This window comes from Botryllus schlosseri, chromosome 2 (genome assembly GCF_051294905.1).
Source record: "Botryllus schlosseri isolate E-star chromosome 2, Bs_hap1, whole genome shotgun sequence".
Taxonomy (NCBI): Eukaryota; Metazoa; Chordata; class Ascidiacea; order Stolidobranchia; family Styelidae; genus Botryllus; species Botryllus schlosseri.
Window position 1 is genome coordinate 24556011 of NC_137237.1, and position 19229 is coordinate 24575239.

The 19229-nt window shown below is 40.5% G+C and overlaps 3 protein-coding genes across 3 annotated transcripts in view; all 3 read left to right on the forward strand.

Moving 5' to 3' along the window:
• LOC145456849 (tubulin epsilon chain-like) overlaps positions 1-19229 on the forward strand; it is a 297431-nt gene that overhangs the window by 181201 nt on the left and 97001 nt on the right. The window lies entirely within an intron of this gene.
• LOC145434260 (mitochondrial coenzyme A transporter SLC25A16-like) lies at positions 9551-11768 on the forward strand. The gene has a single exon (XM_080311615.1). The coding sequence runs from the start codon at positions 9697-9699 to the stop codon at positions 10612-10614; it is 918 nt and encodes a 305-aa protein (XP_080167741.1). The 5' UTR covers positions 9551-9696; the 3' UTR covers positions 10615-11768.
• LOC145434261 (large ribosomal subunit protein bL9m-like) lies at positions 10638-17237 on the forward strand. Its single transcript, XM_080311616.1, has 6 exons — positions 10638-11873; positions 12516-12663; positions 14670-14788; positions 14846-14983; positions 15735-15836; positions 16770-17237. The coding sequence occupies exons 1-6, from the start codon at positions 11763-11765 to the stop codon at positions 16827-16829; spliced, it is 678 nt and encodes a 225-aa protein (XP_080167742.1). The 5' UTR covers positions 10638-11762; the 3' UTR covers positions 16830-17237.

A 19229-nucleotide genomic window follows, 5' to 3' on the forward strand; every position in this document is an offset into this window, starting at 1 on the left:
CCATATATTACTATATAGATACTACTCTCCGCCCACATGATCAGAGTTAGCGGTAGTGCTGGTGGAGGATGATGAGTTCGAAAATACTGGGAGCGTAATTGCACATCGTTAAGTCATGTTCATGTCCTACCGATAAGATTGTTAATCAGCCTTATGCCGGTGCGCACCACGGAGCTTTATAAACACCCCACATCCAGTGGTTTCCAACCTTTTATGGTCGCGACTCCATCTCCAATTTGAAAATGTTCCGTGGCCCAGATCAAAATTTTACGAGCTGATTACTAAAAGAAGTCAGCACCTTTGCCCAAACTTACCTACAGGCTATTTTGGAAGCCTACGTCAAAATTCCGGACATTTGGCATTTTTTAGAAATTCCTCCCGGACGCTAGTTTTAACAGTGAAATTCCGGACATGTCCGGGAAATTGCGGACGTATGACAACCCTAATTTAAAGTCACCGATAACACCTTAACTTAACGGAGGCCATTAAGCTATGAAGGTTGATAAAAATGCGTTGTAGGCATAAATAAGATGCTGATCGACGTTACAATCAATGCATATAAATCCGACACGAGACTGCGGTACTATCAAAGGTTCTATCGTGTGGATATTGAAATGATCGCCAAGAGGCCCGCCTTAGATCTGGTCCGTTCAATCTGCAGGTTTGCTCGGACCAGGAAGCGTTAAGCTCCTAACCCCATCTCGCATCCACACACCCGGGCCGAACGAATGACAGCTCCCGATTTCTCGCATCTCAATTCCATATGCAATGAGAGGTGTCGTGTAATCGCACAAATTGGTGATATTTTCTCAGTAAATGTGGGACATAATTCCATTATTAGCGTATGGTAATCCCATAAGATATAGTGCTTAACATATTCAACGATTGTGGGATAAGTTAATTTTATTTGTGCACAAGATAAATCCCCACATTAACGAATTCAAGAAAAAGATACCCAAGACCTGATTCACATTCGAACATATCTTAGCGTAATGTTTTGGTTACGAAATCACAGATTAGAGATACGGGAACGCGTATCAAATGTAATGCGCTTCAGTTTGTTCACGACCAAAGTCAATTGCCTTCATGCGTCAATCATATATTGTCTCAGAGAAGCTGAGCTATCATTTACTGACGGCGCGACACAATTTTGAACGCAAAGGCGATTTGATTCTTGCGGGTCGACAGTAGTCGGATCGTCCGCAGTGTGCGCTGATCGCCCTGGCTGACCGGAGAAAATGGCGGCTTTATTTTGATCAATTTTAGCAATTCGATTAACTCGAGCTTCGCCTAAATACGTAGGCTCGTTTTTAACAACGCTGATAGGAAACGCGTGCCCAATTTCATCGGCAATACCGGGAAAAGCAGCTTCGTGCTTAACATCTTTAGCGTGACCGATTTCAGAGTCTAGTTCGGTTTCCTTATCAGCAACTGATTTCTCATTATCATTACTCGCCATTTAGACACTTATAAGTGAACACTTGTCTATGGCAATATTGAATATGTAACGACATTATAACAATAACACTTCCAAAATCACGAACACATACACAATTCAATAGCGTCAGCTGTCATGATAGTTTTCAACAGAAATTGAGAATTAAATCGTGTTACCGTTTCGTCCGTATATAGAATGTCCTTGTCGTCGATAGCAAAACGTCCGTCTTAGTGTTGAAAATGAATACCCTTTCGACTGTAACTCGGCGGCGCCATGCAGGAATTAGAGCTTATTGTCTCTGGTGATCTGTATAAAAGTATAGCTAACCAAGCGTCTTGGTGCTCGGCTCTACAATACTTATCTCGATATGCTGTTCCTTGGGTGAAGTTCTTCGTAACAGATATCTTCTCAATACAATGGTTTATTCAGAACATTATACAGTAGTAGCGTATAGAGCAGTGGTCGGGAACCTATGGCTCGCAAGCCATATGTGGCTCTTTTGGGTAAAATGTATGGCTCTTTGCCGAATTTTTATTTTTGTACCTAATTTATCAATATTGCAGAAACTGCTTAGTAAATTTTTATCGGGGCAAGAATAATTGTTGTCGTAGCTGTAAAAGCATGACAATAAGACAATAGCGTATTCAGGGATAGAGGCTCGGGGCCCCTTTTCGAAATCCTCGAATTCAAGTTGCTTTCGCGCTGGCTACCAATACCACTCGCGAGTTCGATGCACCCGACATCGCGCGCCTCGAAATTTCGGATCGCGCGATACGTTGATTGATCAGCTGATCAAAGATAATAGCAGACATCGCGACGCCTGTATGACAATGCAGGTAGCAAATACATATTGTCTTCGTTATCTACGGCGAGAAATGTGCTGCCGTGAAAGTGTCATTCACTGTTCATGTTCTTGATTAGTAGGTAGCTTGGTAGTATTGGCGTTAATATGTAGGCGTGTTGCGCAACGTTATGTTACCGTCGAATAATTAGAGAATTAAGAAGTCGATCAATATTTAGATTTTCGGAATCAGTGCGACAGTTACATTCGATTATTATAAATTATTATAAATTTTAGGCTATTTATGATGAATTATGCTATCATGGGTGAGGCTTGATATGTGGCCCCACTTATGCCTTACATCTCCTTTCGCGCTTTATTTTCGAACAATAACTATGCAAATTGCGTAATTTTTGGAGCAAAAATATTCCAAATCTAGTCATTCTTAAACATCGGTGAAAAATACCAATATTCAGTAAAAGTTTCACAATTTTCGTTCACTCATCCTGATGGCAGGTGATGCACTTCCTCATTTGCGTTCTCTGACCCCGCGTCACTGACGTATCACACCTTACAGTGGGTATGTAATTCTGTAGTGGCCATGTTTCGCTCCACCTACGCATGTGATCATTGGTCCTCAAATTAAAAGTAGCATCAAGACGAGCCTACGATCTCGTATAACTGACGAAAGTGTATTCACAATTTTACTGTTGTCTACATCTGTTGTAGATGGTAATTATCTTAAGTTTAGAGCCACGTCATATGGCTTTCACTGTAATACAATTAAAAAGATGTAGGCTAATTTGCAAAAGATCCATGCAACTCAAGTTTCGCATGTTGAAATAAGGCAACCAACATGAGTAGGCTAGTCAAAGTTTTTACAGAGAAAATCTGACGCCCACTACGAATACCATGTAGTGAGTTCGATGCTGTGGTGACGTCACAAATTTTTCTATTGTGACGTAGCAGTGGATTGACATGTATGGCTCTTTGGGGGTTAAAATGGAAAATATAGGGTCAATTGATGAAAAACTCAGAATCTAATCCGATCTACCTGCGGCTTGAGATTCTTATTCAAACACCAGTCCAACACACAGCAGAGTATTTTACAGCGTGCCTGTTCAATACAGCGAGCGACGTTTCGAAACTTTCTTCAAACCTTATGCCACGAGGTAAGCACACTGGCCAGATATTATACGCGGCATTATGACGACACAAGAACACAACTACCTAACACTTCAAACACTAGTATAGCAGACATTATTTACGACAGTCTGACAATGTCTCAAGCATTATAAAATTATCATTTTCAACACCAACATGGCTCTTCGGGCGAAAAAGGTTCCCGACCGCTGGTATAGAGTCTCATAATCAAAGTATCCTCTATCACGTGTTACATACACTTTTATACGAGTCCATAGCTCAGTGGTCTCGAGTTATCACAAGAAGTAGTTTCTTATGGGAGACATAGCAGAATATCATGGACGAGTGAACACAGCGGAATAGCTGCAATATATATACAATGATTGGAGACTTCAGCGAGATAGTGTAATGGTTATGCGTCCGGCTTCTCGAGCGGTAGGTCGTGGGTTCGATCCCCGGCCGGGTCATACCAAAGACTCGAAAAATGGTATCCGCAGCTATCCTGCTAGGCGCTCAGCAATCACGGATAGCATGGAGGAGAAAAAAAACGGGGGCGCAGACTAGATGACCTCATGGGGCCGTATCGCAACTCCGTCGCCAAAGCATCTCGATGGTGCAGGCGAGAAAGAATATCATCTCTCTCTCTCTCTCTCTCAGTGAGCCATGGAAAACTGAATGGGATAGAACGGTAACTGCGTGGCCTGTCAATCATTTACGGTTGAATAACAATCAGTGGAGCCAGAATGTTTCGATTGTTTGCTGTTATTTTCCGGCTTACGTAACAGCGTACAACGGGTCAAGTAAGTGCTATTATCATTATCGTAAGTAACTTGTCTTGTCTAAATTACTTTGAATGTAATTATTGACAGTATCTGGCACGTGCGTGTGTTATGTAGTGAATGACTTGTAAACTCCTTGACACAGTAATGTCCCAACACTGCAAACTCAGGCCTCTCGCGCTTTCCCTTCACTCAGTTTTTCTTTCACATTATTAGGTGATTGCCAAAACAAAAGGTCAACTTTCCGGCCCAGCTCTCGAAATAGCCGCTGGAGCGTTACTGCAATGCTGACTGATTAGGCTATGTCTCAGTCAAATTTGGCCCTATATTTAACCTAAATTCTCAAAAAAGAGGACATTTGGGCGTCCTCCAAGGACACTTTCAAAAAAGTCAAAAAAGAGGGCAAATCCTCTTAAAAGAGGACGTATGGTAACCCTACAATACAGGATGTTTGGTGGTGATGCTGGCATGAAGACGATATCTTTTCGAATGGACAGCATCTGTTGCAACCTGTGCTAATGTTGACCATCATTACTATAAACGTTGAAGGCTACTTTGGGTAAGTTTGATCTTTGTAGATGTCTGAGATTATGGGATGGTATTTATCCAAGTTTGGATCAGTCTGTGCTGATTTGTTATGAGGGTTTCTTGTGACCTGTATACAGGCCAAACGGCAGACTAGTTGTTTACCTAGATTTATTAGACCGAAAAGCAGGTCATCTAATTCTGTCTAATCCAGTGGTTCCCAACGTGGGCGATATCGCTCCCCAGGGGGCGATTTGGCGGTCTAGGGGGGCGAAAATGACGAAGGGGGCGAAAATGGACAAAGGGGGCGACGGGGGGCGATAATATCGAAGGGGGCGATGGCGCGTCAAAACAGCTGACCTTCTTTTATTGTTTTTTTTTAGTCAACCCCCGGAAACAAAAGTGTTAAATTAGGCTTCGAGCCGTTAAGTTGACCTTTTTTTTTAGTCAACCCGCCGGTGATTATAGTTTGTATGCCCAATTTTCGGTACACAAAATTTGGGGGGCGATGATCGGTGTTGAGCTTGAAAAGGGGGCGATGGGTCGAAAAAGGTTGGGAACCACTGGTCTAATCTAACTGATTTTGAAATACTGTATACTGTGTAGCTATAATTCTGATGCGGTTTGAAAAAAAACTGTGTACTCCTAATTCAAATTCTAGTCTAATTTGAAAAAAGTGTATCGCTCTAATTCTGATATTATTTTGAAAAGCTGAAAATTTTCCTAGTTGTTCTAATCTGATACAGTGGTGGTGTTAACATTTGTGTTACTCATGCCAAGAAACAGGGTTGTAACCCAGTTACGAGGTTCCGAGTCACAAGTCAATCTCACTTTTATAGTTTTGACTTGATTCATTTTAAATTCACCACCGAGTCAAATCCAGGTCACGGAGTGGAGTGTCGAGTGCGGGTCATAGTGCTTTGACTCGATTCCGAGTCATTGTGTTGACTGTTCGGGTCCCAGTTAATGTCACGCGAAACCCAACTCCGCCCGGTGATATTGAATGCTTCGCATTCATAATATACTAATTTTCCTCACTTTCGACAGTTTCTGGTAGCATTTTCAAGTACCAGTACTGATAGACGAAATAATAATAGCATGATAACTTAGGCATTTCACATCTTAGCAGACCCAACTTCGAGTCATATGACTTGGTCCGAGTCATGTGCAATGACTCGAGTACAATAAGTCGAGTCATTTTTCGTTTTTAGGAAAATTACTCGAGTCAAGTCGAGTCTTCAAAAAGTGGCGACTCGAGTCTGACATTATAACCCCGCCAAGAACTAATGGAGGTTCACCTAAACAGACTGAAACCATTCCACCCAGGCCGACATTATCTCATCACTTACTCTTGTCCCTACCTTGTTTGTGATCATCAGGATTTTATTTTTCGGATGTAGATGAAAATGTTCAATATCGACAAGTCATAACAGAACGCCACAGACCGTGCACTGATTTACGAGGATATTACTATGTCTGATGTTGAAAAACCTGAAACTGTCACTGACACCCAACCTATTTGCTGGATATGAATGGTCATGGCTATCTTTCATGTTTACTGTGTTTAGACTTTGGTATCTGCGTCTTCATCTCTCCAGCTGTGCCCCGGATAGCTTTGCAGAACTGGCAGGCATCTAGCAAGTTGTTGATTAATTGACAAGATTCCTTTTAATTCGTCAATATGCAATCCTGCACAATGCACATGAATATTGAGAGTAGTGTGTTTATTGAATAGATGAGAAATGAGAGGCTTACAAACATGTAAATAGCGGTCAATAATAGCTCGGATTTTAGTGTTCATATGACCACGGTATTCTATCCTCCTTTTGTGGTAGTGTTTGATGATATAAGCATCGTCATTGATCCATCGTAGCCTTCTATGTAATAACGTTCCTTAATGACCGTGCGATAACTGATAACAATCATTAGATGCGCAGGAAGACAGTCAATAGGGCAGATAGAATGTGTTAATCTGAAAAAATTATAAGAGAATATTAGAGACTATAAAGTGTCGAGAGTATAATAAAAATCAATATGACGTTCAATGAGAACTAAGTGCCGGTAGTGCTATGCAGATGCGCTAACAGTATAATACACACATGCAGGCTCGGCGCAGTCGAATAATAACTTATACATCGTTATCTGTATTTCTATCTATTTAACTTAGGCTACTTCGATTGGATATAGATGGAAATCGCTTAAAAAGACTTGATTGATTTTTGACGAGCACATACACTGCGCACATATATAGTCGCCAGCTTCACTGGCCTTTTTTAGTAACCGGAACGCCAAATTGAGAGGTGGGGTCGCGACCATAAAAAGTTTGGGAACCCCTGATCTAGATGCTAGCGACATAATTAAACACTATCCTGTATTGATGGATCAAAAGTGATCGGAGTTGGCATAAGCTGGTCGGATATTCTATATACATACCAATTACTATCCAATTTATGATGCAATTCAAACATGTAGCATTGCAGCCTATAAATACTACACATCGTACAGCACTATAGCATATTAGAAACTACAAAGGACACTGACGTCGATGTTCAACTTGATAGCGATGTACAGTACAGTCATTATAACTACATGTAAATTAATTTAGACTAGCGAGATAGTGTAATGGTTATGCGCCCGGCTTCTCGAGCGGTAGGTCGTGGGTTCGATTCCCGGCCGGGTCATACCAAAGACTCGGAAAATGGTATCCGCAGCTATCCTGCTAGGCGCTCAGCAATCACGGAGGAGAAAAAAACGGGGGCGCGGACTAGATGACCTCATGGGGCCGTATCGCAACTCCGTCGTCAAAGCATCTCGAAGGTGCAGGCGAAAAAGAATATCATATCTCTCTCTCTCTCTCTCTCTCTAGTCACGATAACGATAATAATGACACTTACTTAACCTGATGTGACGTAAGCCTTAGCCGAGCACGTCCGCATTCAAGTTGAAATACAAGCAATTTCTTCTAAATGAATACTAGCCATCCTTCAGGATTACCGGACCACGACCTAACATCGACCCTCGCCCTCTGCCTCATTTTGTCGCTTGCGTCTAATACTCGCTGCATTACTTTTCATTCAGTGTGCATGCCTCTTCTTTACTTCACCCAGGCTAAGGTGGGTGTCTGATCTTAAAGGCTACTCCAAGTTGTTTCGACACCTTCCTATCTTTGCATTGTATCGCAGTCTTGTGATGTTTTGAAATGATGAAAATATTAATAAAACTGACTGATTGATTGATTTACACTGCTGTAAACGTCTCTGATGTAAGTATATAATATTATAAATAACTGACCTACCGTAGGTTAGTTATCCATGATAATATGTAGCGGCCCAGATGAAGCGTTCACAACAATACAACAATGCGATAACCAGAGCGTTACAAATATATGTTAAAAGATATAATCCAATCTTAATCAAAGATCCAATGGTCATTATATATATATATATAGGTCCAGCTCTGTCTGCGTTCAGACTTAGAGCACCATCACCGAGGTGATGGAAGTATCCATCAAAAAAGAGAGCATCAAAGATTTAAGTTATAAATTAAATTTCCCTTGAAAGTGCTGCTTTTGAGAATGTCCTGATGTCGGTGTCGTTCCGATTGAGGACATTGCTCATCAGCGTTGCGGAGGGTCTTCCTTTTTTCGTTCTCCTTTCATCTTCAAACGTTATTGACTTCACGACACTGTCATTAGGTTTTCGAATTATGTGTGCAAGAAATTTAGCTTGTTGGTGATCAATGAATACTGAAAGGTCTTCAGTGCGACAGATTCTATGAAGATTCTGATTGCTAATTTTGAATGCGTGATCGGTTCCCCTTCGAGTGTAGCCTCCGTGTACCATTTTTCGCAAAAATTGTCTGTAGCAAACTTCCAGGACGCTTCTTTGATTTTCCGAAAGAGACCAGCATACACTGCAGCCATATGTGAGTCGACTTCGCACAAAGGCATTCAAAAATTTTATTCTTGTACCAATCCAAATTCTGAAGTTTCGAAGCAGGTATTTATAGGTTTGGAAAGCTGCATGAGCCGAGCTGACCCTATTATTGATTTCGGATATCCCCACATTCGTTTCGTTATAGTGAATCATGCAACCAAGGTATTTGAAAGTTTTCACGTTTTCAATATCATGATTATGTAGAGAGCAGATTGAAGTCGGGTAAGTCATTACGATCGTTTAACGTCGCGATTATATTACTTTGAATACCTTTCACATCCGTGGTCCCGTTGCTGATTTCAATGATTCTATTTATTGAAGGTCTGCTCTCTGCTGGCTGTCTAGCAGAGATCAAAGTCACTCAACCATTGGCAGAGATGAGCATGGATTAGGATTAGGATTTGAAAAAACAGGATTTGTGTCATTTTGTCGGATTTGGATTGGATTAGAATTAGAGATTTTTTTCTGAACGGATTAGGATTTGGATTGGATTGACCGATTTTCTGTGAGATTGATATGTCGTGTGGCGAATGGCGACAAATTTATTCAGATCAGTTATTGATGTACTTATAGTACACTACACTATGGTTCACTCGGTGCAAATGAAGATGAGAGGTGCAGCCCTATGCTAAGTTATCTTAAATCAAGAGAATCGTTGGTTGTGAAAGAAAAATTTCCAATTTCCCCCTTACATGAATTAGCATTTTTTTACTGAATTTCAAGTAAGAATAGGATTAGGATTGGATATGGATTTGAATAAAAAACGGGGGCGCAGACTAGATGACTTCATGGGGCCGTATCGCAACTCCGTCGCCAAAGCATCTCGATGGTGCAGGCGAAAAAGAATATCATATCTCTCTCTCTCTATACGAAAGTTCTGGATTAGGATTTGGATTAGGATCAGAGGTTTCGGATTTGGATTGGATTAGGATATAGAAATTCCAAATCCGCTCATCTCTGCTGTCTAGTGATGTTTTATTGCTTCACTTTTCGTAGCGTGTGTAGCGTTGATTTCCTAGCTTGATATCGTTGTTGAGTTATTGGTGGGGTACGGCGGATATACCAAAGAATACCGCCACCGTCTAGAGTTGTTATATGGCAACGTCAAAGAATGCAAGGCAGTTGCTGGCTGGAGGCATACCTGGATGTGTGGCAAAGACCGCCATCGCGCCCTTAGATCGGGTAAAGATTCTACTCCAGGCACAGCACCCATACTACAAACAATACGGTGTGTTTTCAGCGTTGGTGCAAATTGTGAAACGAGAAGGAATACGTTCGTTATGGAAGGGAAATAGTATGATGATGCTGAGAATCTTCCCCTATTCTTCGACTCAGTTTTTTGCTCACGAGTTTTTCAAAAAATTCTACAACGATAAGTTTGGACGACGTCTTTTCAATAATTTGTTGTCAGGATCAAGTGCGGGCGTGACTGCTGTATTATTCACTTACCCATTGGACATGGTGAGATCAAGATTAGCTTTCCAGATCACGGGAGAGCATCGATATACTGGTATAAGCCATGCTTTCAAGAGTATTTATTCCACTGAAGGAGTAAGAGGATTTTACCGTGGCATTGCACCTACTCTGATGGGAATGGTGCCGTATGCAGGACTTTCTTTCTATTCGTTTGAAAGTTTGAAGCAAACAGGTCTGGAGCTTTTTCCTGCGTATTTAGGAAAACAAGATCCGTACAACGACAACGTCCTTGTTCTACAGCACTGGGCTGCCATGGTAATAGGAGGCTTTGCGGGTGCTATTAGTCAGACGGTATCTTTTCCCTGTGATGTTGCAAGACGGAGAATGCAATTAGCTGCTGTTTTGCCTAATCCTGAACAATACAGAGGTATATGGTCGACTTGGAAAGCAGTCTATCAAGCCGACGGCATAAGGAGAGGACTGTATCGTGGGTTGAGTATTAATTATATTCGAGTAATACCTCAACAAGCAATTGCCTTCACTGTTTACGAATATATGAAAACAATATTGAGGTTAAATGACAGAAGGAAAGAATAATGTTAGAGCTAGAGTTCACCTGCCCTCATGCTCTGCTGTGAGCGATATCAGTAATACATTTAGTCGAATAATTGATTTCAATCAACTGCTATATGTGATGTGGGTTAAATTTACCTCATCTAGATACTAGCTATTATGACATGACATTTCTTACACGGTGCCCTGTATCAAGGATGACAGTGTGACAGAAATTAAGTTGTGCACTTTAACGTTGCATTCGTCTATGCATTAGTTTTGGCAACTGCCAGCACTTATCACCAGTAGTTGCTTGATTGCTTCGGTGCGTGTTTGACGAGACGTTATGCAGACTGTGGAATTGTAATTGTTCACCTTTCGTTTGTACGAAGTTTTTCATGTACGAAGTTTTTCATATTCCTCCTGTTTAGGCAAGATTAAAAGTGTGTGAGAAATAAAAGAATATATTTTAAATATGAAGTGCTGTCTCTTTTTGGATATGGAATGGATATATAAATTAAATTCAAATCATTCTGTGCTGAAATGAATTTCAAGATCAATGATGACTCTTTTTTCAAGTGTAGGCTACACATGCTTAGGCTGATGGCCTTTTGTCGTGGATTATCGGTTCCTCCTGTAGATGAACTATGTCACTGATCCATTTCATTTTGTATATGGATTTGTCAAGGTCACTGTTAAATTGGTGCAAAGTCCACCTGATTTTTAGCAGCTGATGTTACATGCTCCTGAATATCTTCATTTTCTAATTACAGTAGTGCAATCTGTCTCTTCTTGACCTGATTCAATTTCTATTGTTATGAAGGGATCTGGTAATGCATAAATTGAGCTCCTAACATTTATAACAATTGAAGTTCTGTCGGTAAGAATCGAATAAATAGGCTATGCTTGCTACCTTGTTTATGCTGTTGTGGGTTGTTTCGACATCGGTGTATAACTACAGAGGTTGGTTCAAATGCTAAGATTGAAGTAGGCTACCCTTTCCCACTTATTATGTACAGTGAGCAATGACTGGTGTTATTGAGTAAAAGTTTCTCAAATATATTTATGATGCATCGTTAACTCGCAACACTGACATTGCTCTATAATAATTTGTATTGATGTGTGCTCAGTTCGATTAGTCTCTTCAAACTCAATTATTGTATTTTAACATTTTAATTGTCTTCACTTTTTATATGAAGCTGCGTATTTTTAACATGTTAGCATTAAGAGCATTTCGTGGGCTTGGCAATATCATTGGATGTAGAAGTTTACCTTCAAGACAACTTCACTGTTCATCATGTCAGGTATGATTCGGAACTAATATTGTTTCAAGTGTTCGTTTGATGTCGTGTGAATGTTGCATGGTAAAAAAGGTTTGACAATCATATTAATTTTTTAGAGAGTCGAAAATTGTTTCTGTATTTTGTACAAGTTGCAAGTCATCATACACATAACTGCTTTCTTCCAAGATCTCACATAACATAACATTAAAACACATTTAATAAGGTAATGTGGGTATATCAACTCAGTGACAGTTCATTTCAGTGACACAATAAAAAGTGCATTTCAATCGAATGAGGGAAAATCATTTCAATGACATTCAGAACAGTGTATTTTTGAGTGATATACCGGTATTCAAAAATGCTGTTTTAAATTAATCAATGTGTACTTTATTTTCTTCAAATTCATGAATGAATTTTGTCCGTAATATTGTTAGTTGCACGTAAATTACTATCAATTCTCAGCCCATGTGATCGAGTTTAGTGGTGCTGGTGCTGACCTGAGGCTGGGTTTTGATGCGGCAGCCGATGATGGGAATTTGACTTGCAGATTGTGAGACAAGTGGACCTGCTGTCACTACTGAGTTAGGATGACCGACCATAGTAGATGAATAATAAGATGCGCGAGATCACATGGTGAATCAATCTGCGCTATTTTGTATTTAGAAAACGCTCATCTTTGAAAGAGATTACGAATTACCAGATGGTCCTCTTTACGCAGCCAAATTGGAGAAGAAGAATCATATCTATAGGGTGGTATCAATTGAAACGGGACCAACGGAGCTGGAAATAATTCTCACAAAAGATTCTTTGGGTTTGTTCTTGCACTTCTTGTATTAATCATTCTATATGTAGCTGCGCTGTACACAGCTCTGTTATTTGTTCCTAGAATATTAATATATAGGCTATAATGATGTTCCGTGGCCCAAAAACTCGCATTAAAAGTTGTGTTTTCACTTACAGTGAAATAAGGCTTATCGTGTTTTTAGTTATTTCTAAACACTACTACCGTAATGGCTTGCAAGTCATTTACAACCTATTAACAACGAAGAAAATACATTAGCAATTCCTTCGTTTCACTGGAAGGAAATAGTCTACTGCAGTGGTTCCCAACCGGGGGGAATTCCCCCCTTGGGGGGAATTTTGAACTTTTTAGGGGGGAATCTGGCTTTGGCGTTGTATCGGAATATACTCTGGATTCACATTGTGTGGTGAGATAGCGTAGTGCTATAATCCACAGCTGCAACACCAATAGGTTGTGGGTTCGAGTCCGACCGAGGTCGACTCCAGAATTCCTGCATAAGTGTTTGGGGTTTATCTAGGCTCCTCCTTGCCATCTCATCTGTGTAAGCGGTGTCTCATGAAAGCCTAGAATAGGGCCGTGCTACAAGTCGGCAGGTACGGTAAAAAAATTAATGAAATTGGAATGGTGTAAATGCCCATAGTAGTCAACGCACACCATGAACACCTCAAAACAAACATACTGGGTTCACAAGGTTTTTAGATTTTTATGGCAGAACTCTCAAATAGAAATTAGTTCTTTACAATTGTATGTTTCTTTAGTGGATTTTAAGCTGGGTGTATACTTAAATGCCTTCCGTGGATATTACACCCCCTGGTAAAGTGAGGCACGCGAGACGATTTCGTTGGGCCCGCGACAGCCTCTCTACCAAATTTCTACTATAAGCAGGAAAAAGTCCAGCCGAATTCAGCACAAGGCCACTACCTTTTCAAGCCAACATATGAGCTAACGTGAAAAACATCAAATTCATCGACACGACTCAAGGCCATAGCAAGCGGACTTGGTGATTTGTTTTTCGTCCGCGGCCACCCGATCGGTAAAAATGCACAAGTCAAATTTGGCTGTACTTTACCAAAGTGTAGTGCGGTCCGCATTCGACATAGTTCGGACATATCTGAATATGTTTGGCCAGTAATTGCTCAGTCAACAAATGGTTGAGCGCTAAAAAGCGCCTTTCTTTAGTCCCAGGCAACTTTTTCATAGGGGACGGGGGGGGGGGGGGGAATATTAGCTCAAATATAGGCCAAGTGGGCCACAAGACGAAAAAGGTTGGGAACCACTGGTCTACTGGCTAAGTCCTATCAGAAATGCAGGAAAGGCTGTGACAACATCTGCAGATGTGAATTAACCGAAAGGTTATGGAGTCAGAGCAAGTATTTTTCCTCTCCATGCAATCCGGGGGTGCCAAGTGACTGGCAGTGAAGCCGTGAACACCGATTTTACAAGCAAGTCTTTGATCTGACCCATTCGGTGTTTACAATTGTTGAATTCTAAAACATGGGTTGTTTTGGAAGATTAGGGATATCCTTCAGAAAATAAAAAAGCAAATCAGATAAATCGAAAATGGTGAATCTGACAAAGAAAATAGTCAAAGTTGATGAATTCTTGTTCGCATTGTATACAACATAATTTAGATTCCCATTCAGGTAATGCTCACAAATGCCGATGCTAGAATGTGTCACAAGGCGCATTTTTGCCCAAGAAAGGCCATTTTTGGTCGAGGAATGATAAAGTGTTGTGCAATTTGCAAATGTCCCACGTAAGGTAGGGTGGGGTGGTATAATTAGTCAATTTAGACATGGACACTGTCCATTTAGTTAGTGATCCTTTTGTATTTGTCACTAGGCATCAACAGTGCCATAGAGTTGTCGAAATGTGGCAGTGAATAGCAAAAAGGTTACGCACACGTGATCTAGTAGGCCTAGATCACCATTTAAACGATTTTACATCCAATTAATGTACCTAATTATTGGCTTGAGGTGCTCGTCCTGGCATCTACTGATGTATGTTTCTCGCAGAACATGGCGTTGCTGGCGAAGTGCTATCCGTCGAAACTGAAGTTGGACGACAACTTATTAAGAATTTTGAGGCCGCCTATGCGTCACCAGAGAATTTGGCTGAAATCGCGAGCAGCTTTGTACGGAAGATATGGTATATCGATGATTGCTTATTTCAAAATGCAGTCTTTTTTCAGACTAAGAAATCCGGGCAGACCATCAGCGGCAGAAGAATGTTGCTGTGGCTGCGTACCCGAGAGTATCTGACTTGCGCTATGCGTGAAGATGTTGAATGGACCCTCACGCCGGGAATGGCAGCTCGTGCTTTCTTGAGGGCAAGTCTTTTGCTGTATTCCTGATAAATTTAATGCTTTTCATGCTTTTGGTACCTCATTTCACCATCATATGATTCATATCACAAGTATCGGACAAGTTTATTTGTTGAGATGTTGTAAACTGACTGGTTCATTCGTTTACAATTAGAAATTTTGCTACATTTGTGTCTGGATATCACACTACTGATGGTGGTGTGATCAAAATATTCAGTTATAGACGTCCCAGAATATTCATTGACTGCAATTATGCGTTTGTCGGTAGATGCATTCGTCCCTATGTTGAAAAAGATCATCGGCATGGAATGGACCTGTTGCACTGCATATGTATTCGATTTCGAAATAATAATATTGATTGGAACAAGTACACATGAAAGAGTTTAGAATGCAAAAATCAAACAGTTTTTATCCAAGGACTGTATGAGTGCCCATACCTTTAGAGCAGCTGTTCATATTTTGGGTTCCGCCTAATCCCCAGGGGTTTTTCGATTTGGTTCAACCAACTTTTATGATTAGTGCCTTCATGCTATACTTGGCATAATTAACTGCAGCTTATCAGACCACATTGCTCCTCGAGGTTGGCCTGAGCTCGGTCATCTCTGACTGAATTAGTGACTGCCTCGGCCGTTTGTCATTTATACTGTGCTTTCAACAGTTGAAATCTGTGTTCATGACCACTCGAGATGCTCATAATTACATAAATCAAAATCTGGACGTATGTCTTTTGTAACCACTTCAATGTTCTCTTTCATAGTATCACAAGCTGGTGGTTCCGGAATCGGCGCTGAAATTGCCAGACTATCCAATTACATCTTCCGACCCGGAATCATGGAAAGAACATGACATAGGAATTACGGTAAATATATCTGGGCCAATTGGTCATGTTGCCAATATTATTGTAGCCAAGTCACCCGGCTGGCACGAATAAGCGGCAGCTCTAAACAGCTTCCAGCTAACTACAAGCAATAACCAAGTTATTCATAGGTTTGTTAAGGCCCAGTTTGGCATCCACATCGGTCAGATCCAGTCTACAATCAACTGTGCGCTTTCGAATGGAATCCTACCAGCAATGCAGTAGAAACACAATTTTTTGCATTGTCTCCCATGTCTTTTTGCGATAACTTAATTATATGGAAGCACTGCAAACCACTGGTATTGACTCGAATAGGTTTTCAAATCATATTTTCGAAATCATCTTTTGTAGTAGTATATTCATGTTGAAATAAACCCAAATATTTTCGGCTGACACTCATCATAGGTAATCATCAGCAACTAGTAGAGAATTGGAAAGAACATTGTATATCGACAATCACATCACAAAATATAACCTCACCGGCACAAAATTTTGAATAATCGGGGCTGAGAAAGGGTTTAAGCGAGCAACATATTTAGTGCGCAAGCTGTTGAATCCTCTCCCCATGACCGGCGAATATTGTGCCTGTGTTGTATAGTGGGTACAGCTATATTTTGAAGTTTTGAAAATGTTGATTTCTGTTACTCCTACCAGAACTGCATGTTGGGATGAACACAGTTTGTGCCTGCATAGGTATGAATATCAGAATCAGGAAATGGTGTCTTAGCACTGAGCAGGCATCATAATAGCAAGCATGTGTAACACTGGAGGGGCAACATAGAGACACCTATCTGCATATGAACTACTTGCATAACAGCGTTGTCCAAACAAAAGAAATCAGTTCTTGTTGCAACAACATTACTTGGCCCTCCCACCTTAGGCTCTTAACTGCACACCTGTCCCTATCGTGTCTTTGATATGGGTATTTGTTTTCAGGTAAATAGCGTGGACACAGTGGCGATGAAAATGGTTGTTGTTCCCTGGACAAAAAAATGAAGCAAAATCTCCTGAACCTGGTGTTGCTGGGGGACCGGATGACTTACAAATGAACGAGGTAGTCCTTGATGTGCTGCCCGAGGATACCTGTTGTAGATGGCTTAGGAATGCTACGGTCCAAGCCATAGGTGCAACGTCAAACCAAGTACATGAAAACAATTGCTCAGCTACGATTATGTTTCATTGGTACACACAATGTAGATTGAAAAAGAAAATTAAAAAAAAAAAGATTCTCCTGTCCTGTACATTTGTCATGGTCTGGTAATTTGAGCATTGATGACTTAGGTTTTGGTATGCAAGACTATACGTGCCCTTCAATTTTGACATTGTAGATCTGTGCCCCCGTCGATGTTGAGAAATAACCCTCAATGTATGTCATCTGGAAATAAAAGGTTTTCGGGGCTCGAATATTGTGTAATGTTATCTGTCGAATGGAATCCCCTCGAAGTATCATGAGATGCTAGTGTGGAAATATGATTTTAGCAGGAACGTACGATCAGGACTCAGGAGTCAGGAGAGCCAATTGAAGCATTGCTCAGTGGTGTAAGTCAAATGCTATTGTCGCACTGATTTCAGAGGAACCGCATCAGAACCCCTCCAGCTCGCCCCGTTTTCTTTAACACTATTCTACCAGTCTTGTGTAAAATTCATTTATTGGTGTCAATGTATGAAATTACTGATTTCGGTACAGTTCACCTTCATGTGAGTTCAAAAAACGATGTTTCGACTCTGATCTGAAGCTACCGCTAAATTGTAATTATAATGGCCTTATTTTTTTCATCTAATTTTACCACAGTGCTGTGTGTTTTTATTCGTGTTTTTTCATTTATTCATAAAAGATTTTCTTCGTGGCAATATCTCTTTCGGTAGTTTTTTGGTTGTCGAGAACCTTGGCCGAAGATCGCGCGGAATGGCCATTTCCTTGCAACCGGAGTCCCGCGTTATGAATGCGACGAGAAGAGGCAATAAATACTGCGTCCCGTGAATAAATAAAATTGAGAATCGTGCGCTTTTATTTGGGTGTGGTACGTGTGAGCGATCTTTTAGGTGACCACAACGTTTTCCGGAGGTTACGAAATAACATCATTCTTCAACGAAGTCAGTGATTACAAGTGTAGGCCTACCGCCCGACGCTCACCCTCCAAAAACTCATGAATAATCTTACCGTTCGGTATGAACGTATAGCTCAAGATGAATAACTGTGTGCTTCTAAATCTTTGAAGACAACGCTTTTATTAGCTCTACCGATAAATCTTATAATGATAACTAGGGTCATTTTAAAGTCATATTTTTTCTACGCATCTGTAAGTCGTGAAATCAATTTTAACGCAGCAAAAACCGCATCCCTATTAGGTATCTTAGGAAATTTATAAAGTCATATTTTCCTGGTTAGGTCATAAATCAGTTTTTTAAGGTATATAGTCGTATTTTTGAGTCATATCGTTGTATACTTCAGGGGTATCTAGAAATCCCTGGTATAGCCTACTTTAAATACAAGCTACCAAGTTAAGCGGTCAAGCAATTAAGCGCTAAGAAAGTAATGCAATTTCAGATTGAACGAAGGCAAACTGTAGGATTGGCCATTATTAAAAATAAAACGTCCATCAATTAGAAAGCTGTTTGTAGATTTGGGAAAACTGTGACCTCTGAATCAGCCTGTCGCCAAAAAGTATTTGAATTGAGTGAAGCAGACAATCGAAAACTGCTGGATAAATTGAGTGGCTAATACTTTTTTGTGATTAATGAAACATTTGAGAGGCAAAAAAATTCTGCACACGCTTTGTGGTACACCGGAAAAGCCTGAATCTTGTTTTCGTGTTTAAAGCTCTGTGCTAGACATATCGCCAAATAGCCAGAAGATAATAAATGAACTTTACGATGTGGTGGAAGAACATGAAATTAACAGATATATAGCAAGTAAATTTATTGATATCTGACGCAGCAGCTTACATGTGTTGCGCTGGAAAAATCTAAATGCAGTATCTGATACAACTCCGCATTGCTTTTCGCCTCAACTATACATACGGGCATTATAATAACGGCAGAAGGCAACATTCCATGACATTATCTGAAATAGAGCTCTGTGGTAAACAAAAGTTAAGAGCCGTTGTTCCAAAGCAAAATTATCATTTGCATTCAATGATAGACTACGGTCGAATTTTTATGTGAAGAAACTTTGTACTTCTTAGTATGTAGCAGCACGAACCCACCTCTCTGTACCGTCCGAAGGGCTCATTTTTCGGCCTTTGGCAGCCCATCAGAGCGTATTTACGACCGCTTCTCACAACTACTTACTTTCTTAATTGAGTAGATTGGAGCGTCGCTATTTCTACTTCTACTTGAAGTAGTTTCAGGTTGCTTTTAAAAGGACTACTGCTTCTCGTACTTGAGTAGACTTTA

Excerpts from the sequence above, each read along its gene's own strand:
- LOC145434260 (XM_080311615.1), top strand. The coding sequence starts at position 9,697 with ATGGCAACGTCAAAGAATGCAAGGCAGTTGCTGGCTGGAGGCATACCT.
- LOC145434261 (XM_080311616.1), top strand. The coding sequence starts at position 11,763 with ATGAAGCTGCGTATTTTTAACATGTTAGCATTAAGAGCATTTCGTGGG. Across the intron at positions 14,984-15,734 it reads CAGCTCGTGCTTTCTTGAGG|TATCACAAGCTGGTGGTTCC; the intron begins GCAAGTCTTTTG and ends TCTCTTTCATAG. Across the intron at positions 15,837-16,769 it reads AACATGACATAGGAATTACG|GTAAATAGCGTGGACACAGT; the intron begins GTAAATATATCT and ends ATTTGTTTTCAG.